General features: G+C 45.2%; 1 protein-coding gene across 1 annotated transcript; it reads left to right on the forward strand.

Moving 5' to 3' along the window:
• Positions 1–2746: 2746 nt before the first annotated feature.
• SLC3A1 (solute carrier family 3 member 1) lies at positions 2747–16084 on the forward strand. Its single transcript, XM_062636982.1, has 10 exons — positions 2747–3246; positions 4453–4632; positions 5658–5812; positions 6763–6888; positions 9818–9937; positions 10580–10704; positions 11264–11462; positions 12213–12359; positions 14611–14727; positions 15503–16084. The coding sequence occupies exons 1-10, from the start codon at positions 2850–2852 to the stop codon at positions 15941–15943; spliced, it is 2007 nt and encodes a 668-aa protein (XP_062492966.1). The 5' UTR covers positions 2747–2849; the 3' UTR covers positions 15944–16084.
• The last annotated feature ends 200 nt before the right edge of the window (positions 16085–16284 follow it).

Consider the following 16284-nt stretch of genomic DNA (forward strand, 5'->3'; position numbering starts at 1 on the left):
CCTATTGAGAAGGAGGTACCAGACCCCTGGACTTGCCCTCCAGGGTCTGTGGTACTTGGTCATTCAGACCTATTTTAAGCTCCTTTGCTGTATTTTTCAATAGAGGTTTTATAGAGAAGTGTTTGGTATTCAAGGTCCACGTCTGGCCTAAGCGTACCTGTGCTCTGCTGGAACCTGCTTGTGCTTCAGCTCTTACACGTGGCAAGGTGGAGCTTTCTGTGGTATGGAATACCCCTTTGGCTAGTTTGGGTCAGGTGTCCTGTCTCTGCTTCCTCCTGTGCCCCTCCTCACTGGCAGCATGAGAGTGAAAAGTCCTTGGTTGGAGTAAACATTACTGAGCAGCAACTAAAAACATCGGTGTTATCAGCGCTGTTCGCAGGCCGAAAATCAAAACCACAGCAAGGCACCCACTACTGAGAAGGAGAAAAATGACTGCTACTGCTGAACCCAGGGCAATGGTGAACAAGAAGATCCTCAAATTCCAGCTGTGTTCTTCAGAAAAGATGCTGACGGTGACTTGCGACAAGCGCTGCATGGTGCAGTCAGCATGCGGTACCACACAAGGCAGCAGCCTTGCCTCTGTGGGCTCAAGCATCGGGGTGACAGTAGAGAGGAACGGAGAAGGGAATAAGCAGCACCAATACCTGGTTGAGATGTCACTGTTAACTTTGGTGCTTTGTCCTGTAGTTGTCTTCTAGCATGAATACATCCTCTGTGTTCTCTACAAAGGAAGGGAGGTTGTTCCCTGGTAGGAAGCTGCTTGGGTAAGTAATGTGTGATCTGCTTGTCAGGGTCACTCCTAGTTGGCTTCTTTCAATGAACGTCTGTCTTCAACTCTTTTTTTGCATACGCTTTACCCCTCTCTTTGTAAATGTCACAGCAGGAGCCGAGCCTTATCTTACAGGTGTTGGGTTTGCACAGTATCAGGATCTGAGAGACTTGGCTTTGTTCTTGGGGTGAGTGAGGAGGGTTTTGGAGGTCAGACACATTGCTGGGGGCTCTGTGTGCACACATGTAGAAACAGAGGTGCAGAACACAGGTTTACCTATGCGGACAGACCTGCATTCCCAGCTCTGGTTCTGCATTAGGGCAGCCCCACATTTAGAAACATGCTCATGGTCTCGGCAAAAAAAGGGAGCGGGGGACAATGATGGGACAATCAAAACCACCCCGAACAAACACAACCCAACGCCTCACAGCTCCCCGAGCTGAGGGTGCTGAGTCAGTTCCCATGGCAGGCAGCAGTGCTGTGGTCATCCTTTGCTCCTCTGTTCTGCTGTGCTTGGGTGCTTGGAGGAGCCTTTGGGTAGTGCAGGAAGCTGTGGGCACATTTAAGCCTTTGGGGCTGGGGGAAGCAGCAGGATGGGAGCACTGAGGCCTGATGCAGTCTAAAAACTCTTCTGCATTTGCACATTTCCCTTTTTAACTGGAAATTAATGAAGTTAAACAGTTGAAACAGGGTGGGGAGTGGTTGGCTTTGTACCGAATACAAGCTTATGGCCTCAGATGCTCTGGGCACGGCCTGACTCTGCACAGGGTGAGGTTGCTGCCAGGCACTGCTATGAGGAAAGGGAAGAAGCAGCTCCAATCTGTCAGAGAAAAAGACCTCTTCTTAGCTCAGCTTGTCAAGAAACAACACATTTTTCACTCGTTTGACTGTTCCATGCTGAATTCAGTCATTAGTTTGTAAACTTCTGTCAGTGTTTGAGGCAAACATCATAAATACTTTTTTTGAGCCCAAACCCAACCTTTTCTCCACTGCAGTTTCCCATGGGAGTTTCCGTGGGACCCTGACCCTAAGGTTGTGGGCAGGTGATTGCTTTTACGCGTGATAAGGCAGCTCTTTGGCAAACACGCATTGCCTTGTGCTTCCTTTGGCATGCCTGGGCTGGAGGGGATCTGTTGGTGGGTGCAGGCTCCCTGGCTCCAGGGCAGCTGGGGCTGAGGGCACTGATGTGTAAATCTGTGCACGCTTGTGGAGGCTTTGGGCACTGGTATTTTCCTGGCCTGAGTAGTAGAAAGGGAGGAAAGGAGAAAGGAAAAGCTGCTTTCCTTTCATCAAATAATTGGCAATAACAGTAATATTGGGCAGTGGGGTTTGGTTTTTCTCTCCTGAGTCTTGCTCATGCCTGTGCCGAGCTATCCTGTCCTGACCCTGGGATAGCTCTGGGTGTAGCAGCCTGCGACATGCTGTGAATGGCAGGGTTGGAATGCGCCTTACCCTTGTTACTGCTTAAGGCTTGTTGGGTGGGCTGGGCTCGGTTAGTTTGGTGGGTTTTGCTTTTCAAAGGTGTGAGAAACAAAGCACAACCGGCCTTTTGTCCTTCCTTAGTTTGTATTGCTGCTTTGGGCCACAAGCTGTCAACACCTCCTTGTCTTCTTGTCCACGCTTAAATGACTCATTAATGCTCAGACCGCTTTAGGCAGGGACGACCCAGACCAGTGTGGAAAGCTGCATCTTCCCTACATCTTCTACTGGCTAAAAAACCCCATCATTTCCTCTTGCTGGCAAAAGGAAGTTCGGTGTGCAACAGCAACAGCAAACCCAGCTCTGCTTGGCTGGCAGAGCAATAGGCTTACCTCCCCCTGGAAGGCTGCACGTTCTTACAGTGTGTTGTTATCTCGCTGGAGATGCCTGCTATGCAGAAGAGCAGGAGCACTTTGCCCTCCTTGTCTCTTCCTGAACTTTGTCCACCGGGTCAGGATTGATTATAAACCCAGGGGCTAATTACGCTGCTTCTCATTTCACCGAACAAAGGTGTGTGGGCAACACCTCTGTGCTGTGGCCAGAGTCTCTAGGACAAGACCTGTGAAGGGAAAGGGTTGAGGAGGAAGCAAAGAGCTTACCGATGGAGCTGAGTGAGAAGGGGGGTGTGGAGAACAACGGGTTTGTTCAAAATGAGCCTGTTGATGACAAGGGGACCAACTCCAGTACCCAAGAAGAAGTGCCAAAAGCGTGCACTGTTGATGTGGATGCAGCAGCTACAGAGGAGCCGGTGCTGAAGCCCTATGCAGGGATGCCAAAGGAAGTGTTGCTCAAGTTCTCCAGCCAAGCCCAGTACAGAGTGACCAGGGAGATTCTCTTCTGGCTCGTAATTGCCACCGCTGTCCTGCTTGTATGCGCCACGATTGCCATTATTGCTCTCTCTCCAAAGTGCCTTGACTGGTGGCAGGCGGGTCCTATTTACCAGATCTATCCTCGTTCCTTCAAGGACAGCGACATGGATGGGAATGGGGATCTGAAAGGTGGGTGAATTTCCAGTCTTGGTATGTGCAAAGCTGTGTAGCCATTGTCCATGTGTATGCATATATATATATATCTGTGTGTGCATGTGCATGTATATACATATATAGATGTATTTACAAAACCACCATACAGTCCAACAGAGAAAGCCACCCTAATGGAGAAGGGAAGAAAAGTTGTCTGACTAATCATTAATGGCAACTCACACTGTCCTGAATAAATACAGGAGCTGCTTGCTCAAGTTGCTAAGTCTAAGCCTGGAGTTTGCATGTTTAGAGGTGGGGATGAGGGCAAGAAGCAGCACCACTGCGATCAGAGTGAAGTATCCCCTCAAAACTGAGGTCAGGCAGGAGCAAAGGTGGTGCTGAGTGCTTTGCAGTGTTGGGTTGGCAACATTTCCTTAAGGAAAAGTGTGTGAGGGGGATATAAAACTGACAAAGAGGAGAGAAAGATACCTTATTTCTTCTTCCTGGCCTGGGTGCTTTTGAGCTCTTAATGCCTTGAGAAGGTGTGCCCCATAGCAGGAGGCAATGCCACTTACCAGTAGCTTAGCTGAGACTGAGAAAGAGAAGGATCAACGCTGCAATGGACCATTTCCAAACAGGAAGCCCCGGCTGTAATATGTTCTGCTGACAAGTGAAGAGAAGGAACTGTTCCTGTAGTTATGTGCCAGGAAGACAGGAAAGATTTGGGTTTAGAAATGCTAGGGGAGGCTGCAGTGAGGTGCCCTTACAGCAAACAACAGAAAAACTCCGTAAGAGACCTTTCCTAAGGCAGGGAAAACCTGGGATCTTTGCATTGAAATTGTGCTTCCCTTTGGGTGGTTTGAGGATTAATGGCTGTGCCTTGCAACGGGAAAGCATTTCAAATGCTGTTGCTGCATTTTAACAAAATACAGGAGTTTTCCAGAAGTGAGAATTAACTTTATTAAATTGTAAATATTGTTATGATGCAGAATAGAGATTTGGTTTGATCTGATGTTCTTTCGTTCCTGCTTTACCTCCTTTCTAAAAGTGGCATTGAACGGTTCCATTCTGTGTTCTATCCCTGAAGAAACACCACAATTGCCCTGGCACTCCTGAGAACAGGGGACGGTTGTGCATCCAAGGGACCTGTGTACCCCCTTTGACTGAGGGCCCACAGCAAGCTTACTTCAACAGAAATAGTTTGTCCTTTCTAAACAGACGATGCTCTGCTCCTTTAAACAGGTATCCAAGAAAAACTGGACCACATTACGTATTTGAATATAAAAACTATCTGGATCACCTCTTTCTATAAGTCCCCGTTAAAAGACCTTGGGTATGGTGCCGAAGACTTCTATGATATTGATCCCATGTTTGGATCAATGCACGATTTTGAGAACCTGCTTGCAGCCATCCATGACAGAGGTAAGCTGCAGCTCTGAGCAAAATAACTCTATTAAGATATTCAATTCAGACCATAGAGGTGCACCTCACAGCGCTGGGTTGTGATCTGAGATTTCAGCTCACGCATCCGGTGGTTCCCCCATGGTGGTGTTGAGCAGAGGCAGATGGAGATGCCGGTGACAAGTCTGCATCAGCTCCACAGCAACATGAGCCCTGCCATTGCCATTTCACACCCATGAGCATTGGGGTAGTGCTGGGAGCAGGACTGAAGGTGCAGGGAGCTACAACAGCACCGTCAGGCTGCTCTGTCCTCTGCAAGTCATGCTCCCCACTGAGGATGCTCGTGGGTGTCGGGGCTGATGTGCTGTCTGTGCTCCCTGGTGGGTATAGTGTGGGCATCCATGGCCTGGGCTGAGGTGGGATTGGTTTTGACTGAATTTTATGACTGATGGCTGCTTTCTGAAGCAGACAGGAAAACAATTACAGGCTTGGGAGGGAACATACGCTTCCTCCCTGTGACTGCATCCTCGGTTGGTGCCTCTATGCCTTCGGCCAAATGGTTTGCTCCCAAAGGTGTTGCCCCTTACAGCTGTAGGGGGAAGGGAAAATGGTTTGCCAGGCCCCAAAACACCTGGGGTTTCAAAAACCGTCTAGTCTTCAGAAAGGGTGAGGAAGAACATGTGTTCACTGATGCTAGACTGGTGAGGTGACTTTCCCATCTAGGAGGTGTGGGAGACGGGTATGAAGCCACAGTTAATGGAAATGGTTCTTAACAGCAGAAATCTGACTCTTTTCTTGCCCCTTCTTTCCCTCCCCAACAACGGGCTGGGGGAACAGTACCAGCCAGATGTGTTGCAGCTGCCTGCAGGTTCTAGTTTGTCTGCGTTGGTAGGTTGGAGCTTTTGGGGTGGTTTTGCCTCTCTCCTTTGCCAGACCTCTGGGATGTAAGCACCCCAATCACTTGTGATACTGCACTGGAACAAAAAGAGGTGAACTTTGTCTGAAAAGGCTCCATGTAATGGTCGGTTTGTGGTTTGATTTTTAAGGGCTAAAAGTGATAATGGATTTAATACCGAACCACACCAGCGACAAACACCGGTGGTTCCAGCTGAGTCGCAATCGCACTGGCAAGTACACGGACTACTACATCTGGCAGGACTGCGGCCAGGCTGCGGGTTCCATCACTCCTCCAAACAACTGGGTAAGCGCTGGAGGCAAACATGCAAATACCAGGCTGGATTCAGGTGGCCACAGTGTGTGCTGGGTTGTAAATGCCTGCAGGAGGTTCAAACCAATGTGACTCAATGAGCAAGTGCAGATTTAAACCATCTTAGGGTGAACGGTTCCTCCTTCAAACAGATTACTTGTGTTCCTTTACCTCAGTGTTAAACCTTCACTCCTTAAACACAAAGAGGATGGTTGTGCACAAGCCATTGTGTCCTCTTCTGTGACTGGTGCTTCCCTCTAGAAACTCCCTCTCGGCTCCCCTGCAGTCACGGTGGGTGGGGAAGGAAACAAACAAGTGTGTTGGTGGCTTTTTTCCTTCTTCAGGAGGTGATCAGGCCAGAATGTGTGTTCCCTGTTCCAAATGTATTTACTTGATCCGATGGGTGCACAATCAGGAGCTTGTGTATTCTAAAAACGAGGTGGAATGAGTATTTTGTACCAGCTTGTGTAGCTTCTCTTTAAACTTGGCCTTAAGAGCTATCCTAGCCTTTGGAATCTTCTGTTACAGAGATTTTGACAAAGTTAACATCTTACCATGCTGGCTGTTGTTGGTGCTTCGAAGGGGTAACACTGGATTGCAGAAAGCTCAGTTAATTAAAGCTGGTTTTGGTAAGATTTAGGAAAAACAATTCCAAAAGCAAAGTTCCCACCCATGTTTCCCCCTCTATTCTGGATAATTCCCAGTGGAAGCCTACTTAAAGGAAAAAGAATGAAACAGAACCTTGAGCAGCAAATACGTGTGGTAAAACACAGCTAAAGGGAGAGCAATGAGTGGGAGAGGGAAATGTAAAACAGAAGCACAAAATCTAGTCCACTCATGAGACATTTGGTGCTTTATTACGTGCACCGCAGCTTAAAGTGAATGCATAAGGGCACGTTGGTTAAATGGGGATTCCTGATTATCCTCCTCCCTTACCTGAGCAGGTGAGCGTCTATGGGGATTCCAGCTGGCAGTTTGACGATGTGAGGGAGCAGTGTTATTTTCATCAGTTTGGGAAAGAACAGCCGGACTTAAACTTCCACAACCTCGCTGTCCAACAAGAAATCCATGTAAGTACGAGCCCCGCCGCGGCGCCATCAGCAAAGCAGCTGCTTCTGCACTTCAGCTCTCTGGTGATGGTCAGTTCTGTAGCTGGAAGAAATCCAAGGCTTGCAGTGTATGTAAGCCATTGTCCAAGCAAACATGAAGTCTATAAGCAAAACTGAGGGTTTGTGCTGTAATGCTTCCAGTGCAGAGCTACACACCACTAGAACTGTCCTTGCGCGGAAGCATTGGCAGAGGGTGCTGTTACAGCCCTCTGGAGTTTACAAAGGTACAACTATGGCATTTTTTGCTCTCTTAAGTCCCCTGCTCTCCCAAGTGCCTGGCAAGATCTGGATGGGGTTTTGGAACAGCAGATTGCACTTTAAAAGGAGCTCCCTTTCCCCTTCCCTTCCCACTAAAGGCTATCTTAAAATTGCTTTGATGCTTCAGGAGCCCCCTGCTTTTCAGCCCAACCTTAGCTGCAGACTACTGATACTTGCCTCTCTATAAATCAAACCTATCCTTCAGCTCAAATAGCTGTTCCCACTCTTGTTTATGCTGATTTATTTTCCATCTGTGACAAGATCCCCCTTAAGCTTTTGTTAAACTAGATTAAATGGGCTGGGATTTTCCAGTCTTTCCTGAAGTGAGAGGCTCTTCATCCCTTTGTTTAGCCACTACTCACTCCTCATAGGCTTCTCTCACCTGTGGTTGGCCAGAACTGAACAAATTGAACAGAAAAGATGTCTGGGCAGAACCTTGCAGTGGTATAGGCACTTCTGTCTGTGTATCCCAGGATTGCTGTTACTTGCTTTGAAGTTGGTGCTGTTATCAGGTAATCCAACATGAGTGCTCCCTGGAAGCAGTTAACTGCTTTCAGCTCTAGTCTCCATCAATAGCCAAGGATGAAGGCACTTAGGTGGGTTTGGATGTATCAACAACAGTTAGTGGAAGTGGAAGGCAGGGAGAGAAGTCTTTGTTGATGAAACGAGCTGTGAATTAGCCAGTTAAATGTGGGGCTGGCACCTTGTTTTAGCAAAGAGACGTTTGCATGTTCAGGAAAGGGAGACAAAAGTTGATTTGAATCACAAGGAACGCCTGGGCTTGGGGATAAGGGGGAGATAGTGAGTTTCGGTCTGTCTGCACCGCTGATGACTTTACAGGGGAGACAGACAGCAATCACTGCCTCACCAAGGCAAGGCGGTGGTGCTCTGATGAAACCTCACGTCTGTCTGCACCACATCTCCCCGCAGACAATGTAGAATTCCCTAAAATATGAGGCAGGGCCTGAACATGGAGAATCTGAGAGTTGCTGCTTTTAATCTTTTTAATATGTTTTTTCCCCCTAAAATTTGCACCCCAGCAGCTACTTCAAGTGTTTTGATTTTGTCCTTTAGCGTCTGTTACTTTGTACTGTAGAATTCTGGTGCATTTCTTTGGTGGAAGCCTTCACAGCTGCCCACTTTGTGTTGGTCTCTGTCTCTATGAGGCCTCCCCCCCTCATGGCAGGCACTGATTGTACATGAAGAAATAAAACACATTCTTGTTAGTGAAGGCATGAAATGAGGCTGCTTTTGCGAGGGATCCTTGGAGAACTCCACAAGTAACCTGTCCGTCTTGATACTTAACACCGCATCTTGCCACTTGCATCTTTTTTTCCTAGCATTGCTCATACTTTTCAATGCTCCTGGCTAAATTGGTTTTTAGGGGTACTTGAGATACTATTGAAGCTCCAGTAGCAAACGGATGCTGCATTTCCTATGCAAAGAGATGAAATGAAAACGATGAAGTTTGGCCTGGCAACACCAACCTATGGTAAATGCTTATGAGCATCATTAATTGCTCCAGCATGTTAAAGAATAATCCTTGCCTAGTACCTTAATTCAAAGCCCTGTTTCAGAAGGGTAAGTGGACTGAGCAGGAAGCAAAATGGACTCTTCCAGAGAGTCTCAAGCCTTCGGTTTAGCTTTCTTGCACAAATGAGTACGATGTCAGTACTCGACACTTGCACTGCTGATACCTGGCGCTGCCTCTGTGATGAGCACTTGTGTAAGCAGGAATTAAGTTTTGGTGGATTCGGCATTGGACAGACAACACGAGAGCTGCTGCTTTCAGCATGGCTCTATGGGAAAGTACAGCCCAGTAAGGTGGAGTCTTTATTTGCCAAACTAAAATCTGTGAAGCTGGAGTGCGGACTGGTTCTGCTCCAGCCCACTGAGACAAGTGCACATCCCACATTAAAAAAAGGCAATTCAATAGCTGTGTTTAAAAAGCAGGTTTTGTCCTCAGACACAGCAGAGTACCTGATCTAAAAGAACATTTACAGAAACAGCCCAGGAGGGATTGAACTTTAGAGTCGCTTAAAACTAGAGCAATTAAAACTATAGTAATGTAATAGCTAATGAACTAGGATATAATTTTACTAATAGTGAAATTAGGAATTGAAAGCAGTTAACTTGGGGAAAATAATTTTCCATGTGCCTACAAATCAACAAATAAGCCTGCAAATAACATAAAAATTTTACATCAAATGTTTTAAGAGCTCTACTGTGTAAAAAGAATATTAATGGCACAAGGTCTGTGCAGAACAGGCTTATTTGAATCAATGCGTTCTAACTATGTGCAGCCATGATGGGTGCTCAGCAACAGCAGCACTTAGCCTGAGCCCAATTGTTTTGATGGATGAGATTAGAAATGGCTTTTAGTGAGGCATGGCCTGGCTTTGGTCTCCATGGGAGAAGTTACAGGCCAGTCTTTTTTCCTTTATATGGGATGAAATAACAAGACATGCTTTATTTAGACTTCAGTTTGACTTCTAGTAAAATCTGAAGTACAAATTACAACATAAGCTGTTACAGATTCATACCACCTAACAGGTTTAGTTTCCTTTTCGAATATATGCTGTTTTGAATGGGGTGGGCTCACTTGGGCTTCTCAACTTTTACCTTTGTCTAGGACATCATCAAATTTTGGCTTGGCAAAGGGATTGATGGATTCAGTTTCAGCGCTGTGAAGTATCTTCTAGAAGCAAAGCATCTCCGAGATGAGCCTCTAGTGAACAAGTCCCAGAATCCAGTAATACATATGTTGTGTCTTTGCTTTTGTCCTGTATTTGCTACTGGGGCAAGAGCGTGTATGTTTTTACTCTTTGTTCTTAATTGTGGCTTTAAGAAGACTTGTAAGTGGTGTACCTTGGAAGGTGGGTGGCTCTTTGCCCTGCAAGAGCATGTACAAAAAGAAGCCCCTGAGCTGAGGTGTAGGTCAGTGAGATACCTGCAAGCAGGAGCCCCATGGGTGGGAGGAGAATTGGTCCATACACACTTTGTAGTTCTGTTCTGACACTGTTGCCTTCAATTTTCTGTTTAAAATCATCTGCTTTGCAATTTATAGTTTAAAAAGACCGGTTTTGTGATTTTAATAGTTGATTGGTTGTGTCTGGGGAGCCTGCTGCAGGTGGGATCAGTTGGTTAGAGCTGCAGTTAGTGGGCCCTCCCTCTTGAAGGATGGAATCCAAAATAACCAGCCCTCTGCTATAACAACTTTACAGCTCCCAAGTGCAGTTCAGCTCTGCACTGTTAGCATTGGTATGCTAAATTCACTTCAGTTAAAACGGATTTGGGCTGGTGCATTGTCTCGGGAAAAGATGGAAAGAATTCGGAGAATTCTGAAACCTAAAATATTGGTGAACTAATGGGAAATATTGTATCTTTCCTTAAGGAGAATATCACTGCCTATTCCCAACTCTACCATGACTACACCACCACACAAGTTGGCATGCACGATATCATCCGTAGCTTCCGTCACACTATGAATCAGTTCAGCAGAGAACCTGGCCGATACAGGTAATCATTATTGCAGCCAGTTCATTTATTCTCTATCAGCTTCTTGCTAGGAATAAAATGGTGGTGGTGGTTTTTGATTTTGTTTTTTTTAATACCATAATATGCCATAAAAAGTTTTTTTTTGCCTCAAATGCAACTAGTGGTGCATAGGCTGTACTATCACTTCCCCTCCCTTAACCTGGTGATAACACTCTTCCTAATGGAGCCCAGGCCACCATTAGCCAACTTTGCTACAAGGGCACATCACTGGCTCATGTTCAACTTGGGGGACCCCCAGGACCTTTTCTCCAAAGGTAAGCTTGGAAATTGCTGGAATATGGAGTGTGTGGATGTGGATTCAGAAAGATAAGTCTTCGGTCAGATACTTACAGCCTTGTGTTGACTCTTGACGTTTGCAAGAAGAATTTCTCCTTGTCTGCTTTACAAAATACTTTTCTCTGTATTAATCTTTGTCGGGGAATGGGATTCTTAATGCAGTGTTATTTTATATGTATGTCCAGCAGCATTCCTAGCTTCTTTCTGCTCTGTGCAAAAATGGGATTTGTATACTCCTTTGTAGATTTCTGGGTTCTGATGGTGATGACAAGGAAGACATGGAAGCAACAATGACATATTATGGAAAAACTTTTGTCCAAGAAGCAGATTTTCCTTTCAATTTCAACCTAATTAGCATGAAAAATCTATCAGGCAACAGTATTTTTGAAGCTGTCAACCTGTGGATGAAAAACATGCCTGCAGGAAAATGGCCAAACTGGGCGGTAAGAGTTCTAGACCAGCTCTTATAGGAAGAGCTGGTTCCTATAGTTCACCTATGGGTGATAGTTCCTCTTATGGTGATAGAAACCTCCCCTTCCCAGTTGATTTCAGTGGGATCAGCAGCAGGCTAAGCCCCTGGCTGGGCTACAGAAGAAAACCATGTGAAAGTCTCTGCTGCTGTAGTCACAGTTGTTGGTGCCAGCCGGCTGCCTTGCCCTTTAAGTTACACTCCCTGTGCAAGGGTGACAGAAGGGAACTTATGATCATGCCTCTCCCTCAGTGTAAAATGGAGCACTGGTTTAAACCACCAGCAAGGACGGGATCAGTACAATTATCTTTGGCCATAAGCTGACTTAGTGCAATGAACTTTGTAAACCTCCTGGGGCCAGGAAAGAACATAACTGGCAGCTGAGAGCAAGCACATCTGGGCTGTTCAAGAGATCTTTTCAGAACAAGCCCCACTTTCACACAGCAGAGAAAATAGCAGAAACTGGGGGGAATTGTAATTGTGGAGAGTTGTTATTTGTCATCTCTCCTCACTCCTGCCTCGTGCTGCTGGCAGGGCTTCTGTGCGCTAAACTACTTCAGCCAGAAGCTTGTAACGGCACCAAGGTAGGAGATAGTTGCCCTCACAGGCCTGGAGGGGGAAGAAAAAAATGAAAGAGAAAAAAACCCTTCTGCCTTATTAAAATCAGTTAACCCATTTCACATCTGCATGGACATTTGTGTTTAACAAATGATGTTTTCTTCAGGTTGGAAGCCCTAACGCTCCTCGGCTTTCCTCTCGGATTGGGAAAGAGTATGTCAATGTCATGAACATGCTGCTTTTAACCCTCCCCGGTACTCCAGTAACTTACTACGGTGAAGAAATCGGCATGGAGAACATCGCATCAGAAAGTGTAAGTGAAGAGCATGAAAACTTTGATCCTGTTGTTGGCTAGTTCCAAGTAACAGAACTCTCAAAAATGGAACTTGTGTTAACCAAACCAGTCTTTATCACTGTTCAGATGGTCTTCTGTGCTCGCCATAGCAAAACCATTGGACAGCACGTGGCCAGGCTAGAAACCAGAAACAAGGCCCTGATGTGTGTCTGAACTGCTAGACTGCAGTCACCGTCCCCAGTTTCTGTCCTCTGCCAGAGCAGCAAGTGCCAATACCAGGCCTGGGCTAGTGGTTAGGGGAGGTGTGTTGCAGTCATCCAAGGAGAGAGGAACCAAGTCACTTTCTCCTTCCTCCCATGGAAGTATCCTAACTGCTATGCCAAAATCCATTATTTCCTGACTGCTACTAAAGGAAATCGGAGTTCATGACAGACCATAGCTACAGCTGCCATCTCCTGCTACTACAAAGGCATCTAAGCCACAGTCCTCTATAGCGTGCCTAAGCTCTGAAGAAGGCATCTCCAGAAAGGGGTGGGAGTACAGACCAGCCCTGCTCAGCACTGGCTGGTAGCAAGCAGAAGCGGCTTTTGCTTGTCCTGCAGGATATTTTCATTTGACTTTTAGATCCCCTTCTACAAAGGATTTAGGTACCTCAGCCTGGGAGCCAGGTGTCTGGTTCACTTGATCACTGCTAAAAGTAATGTGAAGACGTTCCACACTGTGCTGGCCTGTGGAACTTAAAAGCTTTCACATTCAGGCCCTGTAATTTCTTGTCTCTTTTGTGATCATACCCAACTTGTGTTGTGTTTCATTATCTAAGATGTATGGGCATGGTTGGAAAAGGTCATGCACAAGAGGGAATGGGTTAGCTCTGCCTCCCACGGCTGTATTGGAGCACCACAAAAACACGGTCCTGTGGCAGATGCTGGCTTCACTGTAGAAAGTCTCTGTTAGGGAGTCAGCCCCAGTGATATTACCAGTGGTGTTGGATGGCTGTGCATCAAAAGGAAAAAGATATCTGAACAAGCACAGGACTGCCACCAGGTTTGTCCAATTCAGGTGTGAGATGATTCTCTGATTTAAAAGGAAATCTCATTTCCTCTGAGGAGCACCTAGGCCAAACTGTCTCCTGCACTTGCTTACTGCTCACAGAATGATATTCTTCAGAAAAGTGGCGTGCCATGAGCTCCTCAAGGTTTACTCTGTTAGAGGCTGCCCTGAGGTTCTCTGCTTTCTAACAACACAGAGCCACTCAACCTGGAGAGGAAGATTCCCTGATTAATGGGTGTCATGGAAAGACACAGAGTATTTGCTCAGGGTATAGTCTCTAGCCACAGCATTTAAAATACTTCAGGAGAAACTGAAAGAGGTGAAGATGAAAGGGAGTGTTACCAGTGCTCAAAACTTAGGATTCTTTTTCCCTGCTTTTCAGAACACGCTAAAAGGAGAAACCCATTATTTATAATGTCACAAAGCAAAGTGACAATTTCTTTTGTTGAGCTGCTGTTCTGATGGATTGTATTGAAAAGTGCCCTTTGTATGAAAAACAGTTTTCATGGAAAACAAACACTCAAAGTATGTGCAACATATTTTATGCCCTCTTATATCATTAAATTTAAGTGTCAGATCTTTTGGCAGCTCCTCAATAACAAAGAGGAAGCTTTTCCAGAAATCTTCTGAATTCTCTGAAAGAGAATTTCAGCCTTTTTACATTGACACTTTTGAATCAGCTAAAGCTGGTTTTCAGTAAAGTTTTTGCACTTGGAAATAATTTTATCTTTCTAATGCAAACAATCCTGTCCAAACTGTACCCCCTCTAAGCCTGAAGAGTTCTAAGGTGAAAAGCGTGATAGTTACAAAAGAACAGACGCTCAAGAAGATTTGAGTTTATTGTGATTGTAACATTATCTCTTCTTAGGACTCATTACCATATATTTGCTCACTGCATGGCTAGGTATTCCTCAGAACATCCTAGCTGCCATTAGTAGACTTCTATCTAACCATCTGTTGCAAGGGGAGACAACCCTGGTAGAGCCACTTGGGAATTCCACATTTTACCCATCACTGCGGTATCCACGAGACCATCCATTCTCCATGTCAGTAACAGTTTTGATTCTTATTTACTCTTTGGATTTGGAGCAGGATTACATCCTCCTCATTAAATTTTAACTTAAACTCAAGGAAGCAATACTGAGATGGTGATTGTTTGGAAGATGTGAGAACGTGCTGCTTAAGGGGTAAACATACTAATCGCCACTTTATTTTCTAGGTGACCTTTCCAGAGAAATCCCCCATGCAGTGGGATGGCAAAGTTAATGCTGGTTTTACTGAGGGCAACAGTAGCTGGTTACCTGTTAACCCCAACTACCAAAGCGTCAATGTTGAAGTAGGTATCTGCCTGTCTGACAAACTGATGCTCTAAAAATATCTATTTTGCTCCCACTCCTTTTACTGAGTGGGAATTGACAGTTGAGAATAAACTCAAAGGAAGAAAAAGCACTGAATCCTCACAAACTCTACTGGAAAAGGAAATCCTTGCAGCAGCAAGGAGCCTATGTCATTTACATTAATTTAAGCAGAGCAACTGCAATTACGATGTAGATCTGGCAATTTGGCTCTTTAACACTCTTTAAACTATTTTAGTATCAATTTGGAACCTGGTTGGTTTGGTTTCTTTTAATTTCTATTACCATGGAAAGCACTGTCCTTGTAATAAGAACCATAGACCATCTCTTAAGCAGAACAGTGAATTGAACAGATTTTGCTGCTCTCCAGCGCTGACCAGAACTGAAGACAGAAAAAGTAAATCTAAGTCAGGAAAACATAAACCACAAAACCAACCTGTGGCTTCAGTAGATAAGACTCAATAAAAAAAGCTCAGTAACAGTACTAGGACACCATGGGAGGAAGAAACAGTTGTTAGAGCTGGGGAAATTCTGCCATACCTCATAATCTCTGTCTCTGCCACTCCATAAATGCCAAGGAAGTGTATGTGAAAAAGCAGTTTTTCAGTGGGATCTGCAGACAAATATGATAAGAGATAATTGTCAAAACGGAATTCTACTACGTGTGTTCTCAGCAGGCTGGGTGGATGTGAAAGGTAAGCAGCATTTCCTACATTCAGTACAAAGACATGACCCTGTTAATGCTGGCTGTTGCAGATCCAGATGACCTGGTCCAACTCAACCCTGAATTTGTACAGAGAGCTAACTTCGCTTCGCAACAATGAGCTCCCCATTCATCGGGGCTGGATGTGCTACATCTGGAATGACAGCAATGTTTTTGTGTATGTGAGGGAACTGGATGGGTTAGACACAGTCTTTCTGATGGTTCTCAATTTTGGGCAGGAATCAACAATTGACCTGAAAGCTGTCATTCCTAATCTTCCCCCTAAAGCTACTATAAGACTAAGTACTAATTTTAGTGATGCTGGTAAAGCTGTCAATACTGAACAAATTAAAACTGAAATGGGAGAAGGCCTCATCCTTGAATATAAAACAGCAAAGCCCGTTCACACTATGAAAGCTTTTCAAACAAATTGTTTTGTGGCAGAAAAAGCTTGTTATTCCAGTGCCTTCAATTTACTCTATTCAACCTGTTAAGTGCAGGAGTAGAATACCCAAGCTTCCATGTTGATTTAGAAAGCATTGGTTTCAGGGAAGCATTCAAAAATTTCACTTTGTCCTTTAAAACTTCATCTGTGTACAAAATAAATGTCCTGAAAAATAAAGCAGATACCAAATTGTCTTGCATCTGTACTGGTGATGGATAGGAAAAAGTATGGTACAGACTTACCCTTAAGGTCTGTGGAGAAAAGAAGTACATCTGCTCTAGAAAACTGCCCTGTTTAAGTGCATGTACTTCTGTGAGGAAAGAGAAAAGGTGCTTCCTGGGTGCTGTCCTTATGGTTGCTGGTCATTCAGAGCTCCTGCAGAATCTAAAG

Source organism: Pezoporus occidentalis, unplaced genomic scaffold (genome assembly GCF_034315485.1).
Source record: "Pezoporus occidentalis ecotype Australia unplaced genomic scaffold, CSIRO_AGI_Poc_V1 ctg50, whole genome shotgun sequence".
NCBI classification, from domain to species: Eukaryota; Metazoa; Chordata; class Aves; order Psittaciformes; family Psittacidae; genus Pezoporus; species Pezoporus occidentalis.